We start from the raw sequence: 14,834 nt of genomic DNA, 5'->3' as shown, positions 1-14,834 counted from the left end.
AAGACACCCATCAACTCACCTGAAGCACCCGACATCTGTGGGCATTGGTCCATCCTGCCCTCGGTCACAGGCTAGTGACCCAGACTCTGTCCCCTTTGCTTTCAGGTTCCTTCCATCCTAGATCCAGGCTTGGATCTCTTCGGACACTTCTCCTCTTCACGGCAGCAGCAGTTCTTTGCCAGCTTCCTTTACAATCGACGACGCAACCTGACACCAAAAGACACCTATACACCCGGCTTCCCTGGGTGAGATAACTCAAGTACTCCAGTGCTCCCGTGGGTGCTAGCCCTAGAACTTCTTAAGTCCAAAAGGGTTTGGTCCTGACTCCATTCTAAGTGTCCCTAATCTTTAAATTTGGTGGTTCCTTGGGGTCCCAGCGATTCTACAGGCTCTAGGTCTTGTGTCTAGTTCAGTCGTGGTTCTTATACCACTTTGTTGGTATATGGTTTGGTACGCCCCTAGGACTTGAATTACTGTTGATTGCTAACTTGTAAATTAAGTACTTCGAACTCCAGTCTCATAAAGAGACTAGAGGGGTGTGTGTTAACCTAAATACATATATTTTGAATATATACCTGGTGTGGTAGTCCTTTCATTTGGTCATTCAAGCGATTATAGACTGGTAAAACAAGCTGCTTTACATTCCTTCAAGACTTAGCCTGAAGGCTGCTCTCCATAGCTACCACTAGGATAGCATTCAATAAAGGTTGTCTTTAACCAATCACCATAAGGGGTTGTTTGGACTGATACAAGGTGCCCACTAGAACTAGTGGACAGCATATATCAGGCCACCTTCTCACAAATGGCACTTCTACCAATTAATGTGCAGGCGGAGGTGGAGCAGCATCTCCACTGACTGGAAACAAATGACATTACAGCCAATGAATGCGCATGCGGAGGTTTAGCAGCATCTCTACTGAGTGGAAAGAAATGGCCGTACAGCGAATTAATGTGCAGGCGGAGGTGGAACAGCATATCTACTGAATGGAAACAAATGGCAATTCTACAATCAATGTGCAGACGGAGGTGGAGCAGGAACTCCGCTGAGTGGAAGCAAATGGCACTTCTGCCAACTAATGTGCAGGCGGAGGAGTAGGAGCATCTCCACTGAGTAGAAAGAAATAGGTAGAGCCAACTAATTTTAAAGTTCTAGGGTACTTCTGGAAACTCTACAAGCAAGTCACTTACAAGGTAAGTAGTTGGAGGGCCAATACACACAGGAGCACCGTAGTGCACAAGTTACCTTACCCAGGGAAGCCGGGTGCATAGGTGTCTTTTGGTGTCGGGTCGTGGCGTCATTTTCAATGGGAGCTGAACAAGACTTGCTGCTTGTGAAGACTGAAGAAGTGTCCGGTGGAATCCAAGGCTGGATTCAGAAGAAAGAAGACCTGAAAGCAGAAGAGACAGTGTTCAAAGTCACTTGCCAGTGACCCGGGGCCAGGAAGATGGATGCCCACAGTCGTCGGTTGATTTCAGGTGATCACGGGGTGTCTTGATTCTTCAACCACGAGGTCCAGGAGGCGTCGACAACAACCAGGAGCGGGATCTGGAGTGTCCCACAAAGTCTGCAGCTTACAGAGGTGTCGACAACTGGATTGGAGCCAACAAGCCTTGGCAACAGTAAGTCTTGTGGAAAGTGAAGAAAGTCAGCGGTGCAGACCAGCAAGTTCTGAGGGACTCACCCAGCAAGGCTCAATCCTCAATATAAGTAACGCAGGTGGCCCTGACGCAGCCTCAATATAAGTGACAGAGGTGGTCCTGCTGCATCCTCAATATAAGTGACAGAGATGGTCCTGCTGCATCCTCAATATAAGTGTCAGAGGTGCCCCAGCTGCATCCTCAATATAAGTGATAGAGGTGGTCCTGCTGCATCCTCAATATAAGTGACAGAGGTGACCCTGCTGCATCCTCAATATAAGTGACAGGGGTGGTCCTGCTGCATCCTTAATATAAGTGACGCAGGTAGTCCTGCTGCATCCTCAATATAAGTGTCAGAGGTGGTCCTGCTGCATCCTCAATATAAGTGACAGAGGTGGTCCTGCTGCATCCTCAATATAAGTGTTAGAGGTGGTCCTGCTGCATCCTCAATATAAGTGTCAGAGATGGTCCTGGTGCATCCTCAATATAAGGGACACAGGTGGTCCTGCTGCATCCTCAATATAAGTGACAGAGGTGGTCCTGCTGCATCCTCAATATAAGTGACAGAGGTGGTCCTGCTGCATCCTCAATATAAGTGTTAGAGGTGGTCCTGCTTCATCCTCAATATAAGTAACGCAGGTGGTCCTGACGCAGCCTCAATATAAGTGACGCAGGTAGTCCTGCTGCATCCTCAATATAAGTGTCAGAGGTGGTCCTGCTGCATCCTCAATATAAGTGACAGAGATGGTCCTGCTGCATCCTCAATATAAGTGTCAGAGGTGCCCCAGCTGCATCCTCAATATAAGTGATAGAGGTGGTCCTGCTGCATCCTCAATATAAGTGTCAGAGGTGGTCCTGCTGCATCCTCAATATAAGTGACGGAGGTGGTCCTGCTACATCCTCAATATAAGTGACAGAGGTGGTCCTGCTGCATCCTCAATATAAGTGTCAGAGGTGGTCCTAATGCATCGCAAAACCAAAGGGGATGATGGACGGAGTGTTGAACAATGCAAGCACTCACCCCCAGTCAACTGATCTGGGTTTAATCCATCCTCATTCTTTAGTTCACTCCGCCACCCCAGTTCAGACATGGCCATATGCAAATCAGTCTGACCCTGTGCCTCATGGGAGCAGTCCAGCCCGAACTGCCAAGCCATGTCTGAACTGGACTGGAAACAAGCATCCTGGGACCGGTTTCTGGCTAATCAGCCGTCATCAGCCAGGCTAGCTTGAATTCAGTGGCAAACTGAGCAAAGGACCCATGTCTGGGCATACCCTGTCAACTTAGGGCGAACAAAGCAAAACCAAAGGGGATGATGGACGGAGTGTTGAACATTGCAAGCACTCATCCCCAGTCAACTGATCTGGGTTTAATCCATCATCATTCTTTAGCTCACTCCACCACCCCAGTTCAGACATGGCCATATGCAAATCAGTCTGACCCTGTGCCTCATGGGAGTAGTCCAGCCCGAACTGCCAAGCCATGTCTTCCCTGGACCGGAAACAAGCATCCTGGGACCGGTTTCTGGCTAATCAGCCGTCATCAGCCAGGCTAGCTTGAATCCAGTGGCAAAGTGATCTTGCTCCATCCTCAATATAAGTGACAGAGGTGATCCTGCTGCATCCTCAATATAAGTGACAGAGGTGGTCCTGCTCCATCCTCAATATAAGTGATGAAGGTGGTCCTGCTGCATCCTCAATATAAGTGACAGAGGTGGTCCTGCTGCATCTTTCAGCAGCATTCGGCACCGGGCTGTGGTACCAGGTAGTTCATTCGATTGGGTCCAACCAATTCTGTCTGACATTGATCCAGGTCAGCGATAGGTCAGATGTGGTTAAGGCACCGGACATCACTTGTGGACGGCGACAGGGATCAGGCCCTCCCTATTGTGTTCAACAGATACTTCCACAAGCCTGGGTTTAAACCAGGACTTCACTTTCAGAGATGAGCTGATGACTCAGAGCACTAGAGAAGAAGGCAGGTGAGGAGGGCCGAGGTCTTCTTCAGTATTCATAGATACATGAATAGAAGCCGTTTGAGTTGTATTCCTTCTTTCTGTCACTCACTTTATCACTCATTAGCTGATAACCAGTCATTACAATATGATTGTTTTTCACCTTCCTGCCTGCCCAAACATGCTCTAAGCGACCTTTGACCCTGCCTACAGGTAGGTCGCCCCCCCCAGCCGCCACACGGTCCTCCCGTGCCCTGTTGCTGCCTGCCAGTTCTTGCCGCTGCCAAGTGAGTCCCTGCGCCTGCTGGCGTCTCGCTTTTGTTGTGCCCCCAGTGACCCGTTTTCTTGTTCTGTACCCCGTTTTTTCCCCTGCTTGTGCCCCAGTGACCCGTTTTCTTGTTCTGAACCCCGTTTTTTTCCCTGCTTGTGCTCCAGTGACCCTTTTCTTTGTTCTGTACCCCGCCCCTTAGTCCCACGCTCCAGCCCGTGCCCCCCTCCCACCGCTCCCCCTGGTCCACCTTCCCGCCGCTGCACCCTGCGGCCACGCCCCCCGCTGCCCCATTCGCCACCCCGCTCCCGCCTCCCAGCTGCTCCTTCCTCCCACTTCCACTTATATGGAGGTTGCCAAGTGAGTCCCTGCGCCTGCTGGCGTCTCGCTTTTGTTGTGCCCCCAGTGACCCGTTTTCTTTGTTCTGTACCCCTTTTTTCCCCTGCTTGTGCCACAGTGACCCGTTTTCTTTGTTCTGTACCCCTTTTTTTTCTCCTGCTTGTGCCCCAGTGACCCGTTTTCTTGTTCTGTACCCCGTTTTTTCCCCTGCTTGTGCCCCAGTGACTCTTTTCTTTGTTCTGTACCCCGCCCCCTAGTCCCACGCTCCAGCCCGTGCCCCCCTCCCACCGCTCCCCCTGGTCCACCTTCCCGCCGCTGCACCCTGCGGCCACGCCCCCGCTGCCCCATTCGCGACCCCGCTCCCGCCTCCCAGCTGCTCCTCCCTCCCACTTCCACTTATATGGAGGCCGCGCAGCGCTGAAGGGAGCGACCTTTGACCCTGCCTACAGGTAGGTCGCCCCCCCAGCCGCCACTCGGTCCTCCCGTGCCCTGCTGCTGCCTGCCAGTTCTTGCCGCTGCCAAGTGAGTCCCTGCGCCTGCTCGTGTCTCGCTTTTGTTGTGCCCCCAGTGACCCGTTTTCTTGTTCTGTACCCCGTTTTTCCCCTGCTTGTGCCCCAGTGACCCTTTTCTTTGTTCTGTACCCCGCCCCCTAGTCCCACGCTCCAGCCTGTGCCCCCCTCCCACCGCTCCCCCTGGTCCACCTTCCCGCCACTGCACCCTGCGGCCACGCCCCCTGCTGCCCCATTCGCCACCCCGCTCCCGCCTCCCAGCTGCTCCTCCCTCCCACTTCCACTTATATGGAGGCCACGCAGCGTTGAAGGGAGCGACCTTTGACCCTGCCTACAGGTAGGTCGCCCCCCCAGCCGCCACACGGTCCTCCCGTGCCCTGCTGCTGCCTGCCAGTTCTCGCCGCTGCCAAGTGAGTCCCTGCCCAGTCCACACCCAGTGCCAGGACCCCTGGCCCCCGCCGCAGCCAGCCCACCCGACGAAGATACAGTGCCACCGCCCTCCACGCACTCAACACCGGCCGACAGCCAGCCTGCTTCAAAGCCACCCCGAAACGCACCCATGGAGCCTTCACCTGCCACGCCTGCAAGTTCACCTGCCCCCGGACCTGCACCGCGCTCGCCAGGACAGGCGCCAACAACAACCACCTCAAGTGCATCCTGCTCAACACTCGCTCCGTTCACAAGCACGCCGTCAAACTCTGGGACCTCCTCGACACAACGGCTCCGGACGTCGCTTTCCTCACGGAAACCTGGATGAACGCCTCCTCAGCCGCCGACATCGCCATAGCCATCCCGGACGGCTATAAGATCACCCGGAAGGACCGCATCAACCAAGCCGGAGGCGGCATCGCCATTGTCTACAGAAACACCATCCGCATCACAACCAACACCGACGACACCCTCACTGCCGCCGAACTCCTCCACTTCCAGATACACACCGACCACAAGACCACCCTCAGAGGTACCCTCATCTACAGACCCCCGGGCCCTCGCACACAATTCAGCGAAGCCATCGCAGACTTCATCAGCCCGCTCGCCCTCGCCTCCACCGACTACATCCTCCTAGGGGACCTCAACTTCCACCTGGAGAACAACAAGGACAACAACACCACCACCCTGCTAGACAACCTCGCCAACCTCGGACTCAAGCAACTGGTCAACACCCCCACCCACTACGCCGGCCACACGCTGGACTCCATCTTCTCCTCCAGCAACCACATCTCCTTCAGCCACTACACCGGACTTCACTGGACTGACCACAGCTGCGTCCACTTCAACTTCAGAAAAACCACAACTCACCACCGCCCGCAACAAGCACCCCGTAGATGCTGGAACAAGATCACCACCGACCAGCTCACCACCTCCCTGAGCCAAAACCCACCCGCCTACACTACGGACCCCAACAAATCAGCCCTCAACCTCACACAGTGGATCACCAACTGCGCCGTCACCCTCGCACCACTGAAGAACCCTCCCAGCAACTCTGACAGCAAGAAAGCCTCATGGTTCACCAACGATCTCAAAGACTCCAAAAAATCCTGCCGTACCCTCGAGCAAACTTGGCGCAACGACCAGTCATCAGGAAACATGACAGCCCTCAAGACCGCCATCCGCAAACACCACCAGCTGATCCGCACCACCAAAAGGGCAGCTTTCAGAGACCGACTGGACAACAACTCCCACAACAGCAAGGAACTCTTCAGCATCGTCAAAGAGCTCTCCAACCCCAGCGCCAGCAACAACGACATCACACCATCACAAGACCTCTGCGACTCACTCGCAACATTCTTCCACCGCAAGATCGCCGACATCCACGACAGTTTCGGCACCCACACCCCGTACCCTCCCACCGAGTCTACGCCCCCCACCACCACCCTCTGCACCTGGAACCCCGTCAGCACAGAAGACACCACCCACACAATGAACTCCATCCACTCCAGCTCCCCAGTGGACCCCTGCCCTCACCACATCTTCAACAAAGCCGACTCCATCATCGCACCCCAACTCCGGGACATCAACAACTCCTTCACATCCGCCACCTTCCCGGAGAGCTGGAAGCATGCGGAAATCAGCGCCCTCCTGAAGAAACCCACCGCGGATCCCACAGACCTCAAGAACTTCCGCCCCATCTCGCTCCTCCCCTTCCCAGCCAAAGTCATCGAGAAGACCGTCAACAAACAGCTGACCACCTTCCTCGAGACAAACGACTCCCTCGACCCATCGCAGTCCGGATTTCGAGCGAACCACAGCACCGAGACCGTCCTCATCGCAGCCACCGACAACATCAGGGTCCTGCTGGACAACAGTGAAACGGCCGCCCTCATCCTCCTCGACCTGTCGGCCGCATTCGACACCGTCTGCCACCGCACCCTGACAACCCGTCTCCACCACGCCGGGGTCCAAAGGAAGGCCCTGGAATGGCTCACCTCCTTCCTCGCCGACAGAACTCAGAGAGTCCGTCTCCCGCCCTTCCGCGCAGGACCCACCAAGATCATCTGCGGCGTACCCCAAGGATCCTCGCTCAGCCCAACCCTCTTCAATGTCTACATGAGCCCCCTCGCAGCCATCGCACGCAAACACAACATCAACATCATCTCCTATGCCGACGACACCCAACTGATCCTCTCCCTCACCAACGACCCCGCCACCGCCAAAGCCAGCTTCCTGGAAGGAATGAAAAACATCGCAGAATTGATGAAGCTCAGCCGTCTGAAACTGAAATCAGACAAGATGGAAGTCCTCATCCTCCGACCATCCCCCTCCGCCTGGGACGACTCCTGGTGGCCCCCCGCCCTGGGAACCGCCCCCAAGCCCACAGACCACGCACGCAACCTGGGATTCATCCTTGACTCCTCCCTCACTATGACCAAACAAGTCAATGCCGTTACATCTTCCTGCTTCAACACCCTCCGCATGCTCCGTAAGATCTTCCGATGGATCCCCACCGGAACCAGGAAGACGGTAACCCAGGCCCTCGTCACCAGCCGACTGGACTATGGGAACGCCCTCTACGCCGGGACCACCGCCAATCTTCAGAAAAAACTCCAGCGCATACAGAACGCATCTGCTCGACTCATCCTGGACATCCCCGACACAGCCGCATCTCGACCCACCTGAGAGACCTGCACTGGCTCCCCGTCAGCAAGAGGATCACCTTCAGACTCCTCACCCACGCACACAAGGCTCTCCACGACATGGGCCCCTAATACCTCAAAACCCGCCTCATGTTCTACACACCTACCCGCCAGCTCCCCTCCGCCGGCCTCGCCCTCGTCACGATCCCACGGATTCGCAGAACCACCACCGGAGAAAGATCCTTCTCCTACCTGGTGGCCAAGACGTGGAACTCCCTCCTCACCCAGCTACGAATGACCCAGGACCATCTCTCCTTCAGGAGGCACCTCAAGACCAAGCTTTTCGAGCAGTAGCGGTACCCTCCCACGCCACCCCCCCCCCCCCCCAGCGCCTTGAGACCCTCGCGGGTGAGTAGCGCGCTCTATAAATGTGATTTATTGATTGATAATTATTCCAAATTTCCACTTTTTGTTTCTTTTACTCCGTTTCCATCCTGTGTGAAGGCTGCTTGTTTTTATTCCTTCCATACCACAAGCCATTGTGTTATAAATTCTAGCTTCTCCTGTAAACAGATGATTCATACAATCTTCTGTACGGTGCTCCGATGTCCAGGAAGTCTGGGCTGCATTATCAAAATGTAAATACAATTTAAAAATGAATGTAGGTATTGGTTTTACAAATTCAGGAAGGAATAACATCTACAACCTTAGTTTTGCTAAACGTTCATACACTTACAGTCCTGATGTTGTTGGAGTGCACGGTAGTACTCATTCCCCATTCCTCATTTTACACTGAGCTGTTTGGTAGATGGTTTTGATAGTAATGTTTTTTTTATCTTGGGCTAAATTAACCCCCTCCCCCCCCAAACCTGATAGCGCCTCAAACAGGCCCCTGAGAACACACCTTGAAACCTGCATGTAAGAAACACATGGAGGAGAGAGGCAGCACTCATAGTCAATAAATACAGAGGGAAATATCAAATGCAGAAGATACAGAAAAGCCCCCCCTTCTACCCCTACCCCGCCTCTTCTCCTTACCTGATCTTCTGCAGCCGGGTCTCTGGGTGCTTCAGGGCATCACAGATCAGGGACGCACCAGTGTCACCCAGTTTATTGTGACCCAAGTCCAGGTCCCGCAAAGAGCGGTTAGGGCGAAGGGAAGCGGCCAGAGCTGCACAGGAAGCCCCGGTTATCCAACAGCCACGGAGGCTAAGAAGGTGCGAGAAAGAGAAAGAGAGGGGATTAAATCATTAATAATTCTAAGGATTTATTACTCAAAGTATTCAAAACAAGATACAAATAACCAGAACAGCAGCAGTCATGGCCCAGAAGTCTCTGATCTGAGGTGGACAAGAAACACTTTAACCCTCCCACTGTCACCTGGTTTCAGTCCTGATGTTGTTGGAGCGCAGGGCAGCCCTCACTCCTAGTTTTACACTGACCTGTTTGGTAGATAGTTTTGATAGTAATGTTTCATCTTGGGCTACATTCACCCCCTCCCAACCTGATAGTGCCTCAAACAGGCTTCTGAGAACTAACCTTGAAATCCGCGTAAAAAAAGACAAACCTATGGAGGAGACATGCTGCACTCACATTCAATCAATACAGAAGGAAAATAAAAAATGCAAATGAGACAGAAAAGCCCCTCCTCCCAACCCCCTGCTCCTTACCAGATCTTCTGCAGCCGGGTGTCTGGGTGCTTCAGGGCGTCACAGAGCAGGGACACACCAGCGTCACCCAGGTGATTGTTCCACAAGTCCAGTTCCAGCAAAGAGCGGTTGGTGAGAAGGGAAGTGGCCAGGGCTGCACAGGAAGCACTGGTTATCCAACAGAGACTGAGGCTAAGAAGGTGCGAGAAAGAGAGGATTAAAACATTAACAATTCTATTGATGGAGAAAAGCCACGCCCATTCCCCCGCTCCTTACTTGATCTTCTGCAGCCGGGTGTCTGGTTCCTTCAGGGCGTCACAGAGCAGGGACGCACCAGCGTCACCCAGTTTATTGTCCCTCAAGTCCAGTTCCAGCAAAGAGCGGTTGGAGCGAAGGACAGTGGCCAGATCTGCACAGGAAGCACCGGTTATCCCTTTGAGGCTAAGCAGGTGCGATAACAAGAAAGAGAGGGGATTAAATCATTAATAATTCTAATGATTTATTACTAACTGTTGCAATCAAACGAAGTTATCAAAGTGGTAGATCCAAGTAGATGTTTATTAGTTGATTATAAGATGGTAGTTACATAGTAGATGAGTTAGATCAGGTTGGTATATGGTGATGTACAGTCCATATATGGTCCCACCAGGAACTGCATCTCTGCTGCTCAGCCCACTCTCTCCAACTGTCATACCTCCCAGTCAGGCAGGCACACCAACATTCCAATTGTCATCAGGCATTCCACTCACACACCCAAGCAGACTGGCTAAGCAGCAACACACGTAGATACAACACATCCCCCTTCTTTACAAAATCAAAACACCAGTAGAAACAAGCCTAATGAGATAAACACAACTATGCAGAAGACTTGTAGAAAGATTGCATTCAGAAAATATATCTCAAATGAAGCAATGATGTATCATCTCAAAAGATAATGAGAATGTGAAATGAAAGAAGGTAAAATAGAAAAGAATTAATGCAAAGACAAGAGATAGTAAGAATACGAAACTAATGAAGATAGATAGAACATAAATAAGTGCAAAAGAGAATATAAAAATACTACACAGCACCCATCCCCTTTCCTTGGAAAAAATAATCTAAAAATAAAACATGCAAATACAGAGAATTGGAAAAAACAAGAATGGAAAAATACGATATCAAGAATTCAGGATGTTCTATCTATCTTCATTCGTTTCGTATTCTTACTATCTCTTGTCTTTGCATTAATTCTTTTCTATTTTACCTTCTTTCATTTCACATTCTCATTATCTTTTGAGATGATACATCATTGCTTCATTTGAGATATATTTTCTGAATGCAATCTTTCTACAAGTCTTCTGCATAGTTGTGTTTATCTCATTAGGCTTGTTTCTACTGGTGTTTTGATTTTGTAAAGAAGGGGGATGTGTTGTATCTACGTGTGTTGCTGCTTAGCCAGTCTGCTTGGGTGTGTGAGTGGAATGCCTGATGACCATTGGAATGTTGGTGTGCCTGGCTGACTGGGAGGTATGACAGTTGGAGAGAGTGGGCTGAGCAGCAGAGATGCAGTTCCTGGTGGGACCATATATGGACTGTACATCACCATATACCAACCTGATCTAACTCATCTACTATGTAACTACCATCTTATAATCAACTAATAACGTGATCCATTATGTTTCCTCGCGACACAATGCTGCATAGGTAAGTGGCGCATGACAGCCTCACTGTGGATTTGAAAGACGCAAGGAAACGCTGAAACGTTAAGCACTAATTGAATAGTTGGCGTTGCGCGCGGCTTAAAATAAAATTTAAATCCAGTCAATGTCACCATACACCTCGATAAAAACTCACCAATGATGAGAGCTTGTGGTGGCTGCGCATAGTTTAAAAATCATGAATAAAACATCTCACAGCACATCTGAACTCCGTGAAAATGAGTGTAGGCTCTCCGCTTTCAGCATATGTCACATTTGAACCACTTTAAATGTTCCATGAAAGATTTTAGATTTTCATTCGTTCATGGCAGCAGCATACATAGCTGACAGGCTTCTTCTGCCTTGAATTCATTACCGCGTTACCTTGGAAGCAGTACTCTTTACTCTGGGCAAATCTTCGGCTGTCTTTCTTGTATGTTACCAGTTTGTGAATTTTATTCAGGAGAGTGAAGCACCCAAAATAGGCTGTCCGGTTGATGGAGGACACTGGTGGGACGAAATGGGCGTTCTTCTCCAATCTTCAAATTTAACTTTCTTCAAGTAGTTACTTTTCTAATAATCTTGTTGTAAATTCAAAATCTTCATTTCAGGTAAGCAGGAAACAGTACACGCAGGGTTTTTTATCCAGATCGTCGCCAATGTTGCAATCAAACGAAGTTATCAAAGTGGTAGATCCAAGTAGATGTTTATTAGTTGATTATAAGATGGTAGTTACATAGTAGATGAGTTAGATCAGGTTGGTATATGGTGATGTACAGTCCATATATGGTCCCACCAGGAACTGCATCTCTGCTGCTCAGCCCACTCTCTCCAACTGTCATACCTCCCAGTCAGCCAGGCACACCAACATTCCAATGGTCATCAGGCATTCCACTCACACACCCAAGCAGACTGGCTAAGCAGCAACACACGTAGATACAACACTAACATTATTATAAACAAGGTATAAATAGTCAGAAAAGGAGCTGTCATGGCCCAGTACTCTCTGATCTGAGGTGCAGAAGAAACACTTTAACCCTCTCACTGTCACCTGGTTTCAGTCCTGATGTTGGAACGAAGGGCAGCATTCACTCCTAGCTTTACACTGACCTGTTTGTTTGAATAGTGTTGAAAGTAATGTTTCATCTTGGGCTACATTCACCCCCACCCCTCTGCTGCCACAGCAACAAATGAATCAACGCAGCTGGACATAGGCACCCATAATCTACAGGAAATTAAATTTATGGCAGCAGGAGGGAAGGCTTCTTAAAATCTACATCCTTTTCAGGACATTCTTCTACTCTGTGCACTTCCGCATGAAATACAAACATATGGAGGATAGAAACTGTATTCATATTCAATAAATACATATAAAAAATTAAAAAATGCAGATGATACAGAAAGGTCCCCCCCACCCACTGCTCCTTACCGGATCTTCTGCAGTTGGGTGTCTGGATGCTTCAGGGCGTCACAGATCAGGGATACTTCAGCGTCACCCAGTTTTTTGTCACTCAAGTCCAGTTTCAGCAAAGAGCAGTTGGAGCGAAGGGCGGCGGCCAGAGCTGCACAGGAAGCACGGGTTATCCCACACCATGAGAGGCTAAGAAGGTGCGATAAAGAGAGAGAGAGAGGGGATTAAAACATTCATAATTCTAATGAATTATTATTCAAAGTATTAAAAACAAGGTATAAATAATCAGAACAGCAGCTGTCATGGCCCAGAACTCTCTTATCTGTATGAATTTATGGAGGACTTATGACTTACAATGAATTACCTTAAGTCCCACATTATGACAGGTGGCCTGCCAAAGAGTAAGACATCAAAAGCACACCAAGTCAAGGATTATTGTTTAGGAAAAGGGGATACGTTTTGTTACCTTGGCAGCATCCTGTTTGACAATGAAACGTCACTTCCTAGGCAATCATCAAAAGCAAAGACAATTGCTGAATATGTGTCTTTAGTCAATGTAACTCCAGTTGACAACAACAGGTAAGTTTCAAAACGTAAAAAGTATTTATCTTTTATTTAATTATTTGTGACTTACATAAAATATTAACACACAGTATTATTCTATACATATATGCAATAAAATCATCACAATCATAAAAATTTGTGTTTTTATAAAAGAAGTAGACAATTCTGTGGCAAAATGGTTTTCTTTTTGACGCGCGTTTCGGCGTGAATTACGCCTTCGTCAGGATATACAAAATAGCAGTGGACGTGATAATGCGTTGTGAGCCGATGTGTCCCGTGATGTCAAATGACCTTTCATTTGACATCACAGGACACATCGCCTCACATCGAAAGAAGGTCCCGCATTTAAAAGAACACTCTAACTGAGGTGAGTACTAAAGACAGGAACTTGCCATGTTTTGCTATTGCCCTAGACGCATTATCACGTCTTCTGCTATTTTGTAGCTACACTAGCAACTGACACGTCTTTAGCTAATTTTTAACAGGACGAGAGAGCTGGTGGTAAAGAGTGAATGTTACGTGTCTAACCCGAATAAGAATTTACACAAAGGAATTGTTAGTTTCTAGCAAGCATCGCAATACATGACCTGCATTAAACAAATGAAACAGTTCGACTATTTTAGTCGATACTCGACCCCTGCTGTTAGTGATGTCGAACTCTACATTAGGTTTTATAAAGAGTAGCATATAGTAATATCAACAAAATAATAAAGAGTCCTAATATAAGAGATGCTATACAGGTTTTATATTTACAAAGGATTTATAAAAATATATATAGAGATAAACAAAGGCATTATACTATAACCCAAATAAGCTCCTAGGCTCCTATTTTTCTTTCCCATTTATTAGGAATTATCAAGTCCGTCATATGTCCGCTATCTACACGAGACATGTCCGCCATCCATGCGAGACATAGTAATTGATTGTATCTCTGGACAAGCTTCTCACATCTAATTGAGGTAAATGTAAATGTAAATGTATAGGTATTTATATAGCGCCGATGACCACTACGGGTATCTCAGCGCTGTACTCATACCGCTGAAGGAACCCTTCCTGGCTTTCCGTGTGGAGTGTCCACTCCTGGGCACCCCCATGGTGAGGCCAGGCATCCCAGCGCTGTTGGGGCCGTTGTGGAGATTAAGCAAGCTATTGCCCAGAGTTGCAGCGTGGGACCCAAGATTAGAATAGGCACTGAGGCGAGAATATCCGGTCCGCGGAATTTATAGCCCGAGACCCTGCCGCGACGGAATCGAACCCTGGTCCCGGACCAGTGCTCTGCATCGAGGTCTGCCCCTCTAACCATTGAGCCACACTTCTCCACAATAATAATAGGAAATGCAATTTTTTTTTTTTTTTTTTTTAAAGTTTTTATTGAAATTAGACAAATCAAATAATACAGAGTTTGCGGCTGTGCGATCCACAAATAACAAATCAGTAGCAGCATTGTGACATTTCCGGTCCTTAGATAAACAATACCACATCATGAATGCAACCGACAACAAGACCCCATCTACCAATCCATCATCAACACTTGCCCGAACCTGAACCAGGGGGATCCCCGACCCGTGAGCTGTCTCCAGGGTACTAAAGACGTCCCCCTCCCCTGCCCTCATCTCTAACATGGGAAAACGCCACGCGGTGTACAGTACCTGACCCCAGGAGCTTAATATCCCTGCGTCGACACCCCAGCAGGACCCCTACATCTGCGTAACAGTGGGTTGGTACGACCTACCCCACTCCAGTGGGAGCTA

At 49.4% G+C, this 14,834-nt stretch overlaps 1 protein-coding gene across 1 annotated transcript in view; it reads right to left on the bottom strand.

The window, feature by feature from the left end:
- The window catches only part of LOC146822461 (NACHT, LRR and PYD domains-containing protein 3-like), a 357,577-nt gene that overhangs the window by 43,784 nt on the left and 298,959 nt on the right, over nt 1-14,834 (bottom strand). The window contains exons 9-12 of the mRNA XM_085610062.1: nt 12,538-12,708; nt 9,709-9,873; nt 9,454-9,624; nt 8,822-8,992 (exon numbers count right to left, since the gene is read on the bottom strand). Coding sequence (XP_085466188.1) covers nt 8,822-8,992; nt 9,454-9,624; nt 9,709-9,873; nt 12,538-12,708 — 678 coding nt within the window. The remainder of the gene's footprint in view (nt 1-8,821; nt 8,993-9,453; nt 9,625-9,708; nt 9,874-12,537; nt 12,709-14,834) is intronic.

This window comes from Triturus cristatus, chromosome 6 (genome assembly GCF_964204655.1).
Source record: "Triturus cristatus chromosome 6, aTriCri1.1, whole genome shotgun sequence".
Classification (NCBI taxonomy): Eukaryota; Metazoa; Chordata; class Amphibia; order Caudata; family Salamandridae; genus Triturus; species Triturus cristatus.
This window is presented reverse-complemented; position numbering and strand designations above follow the sequence as displayed.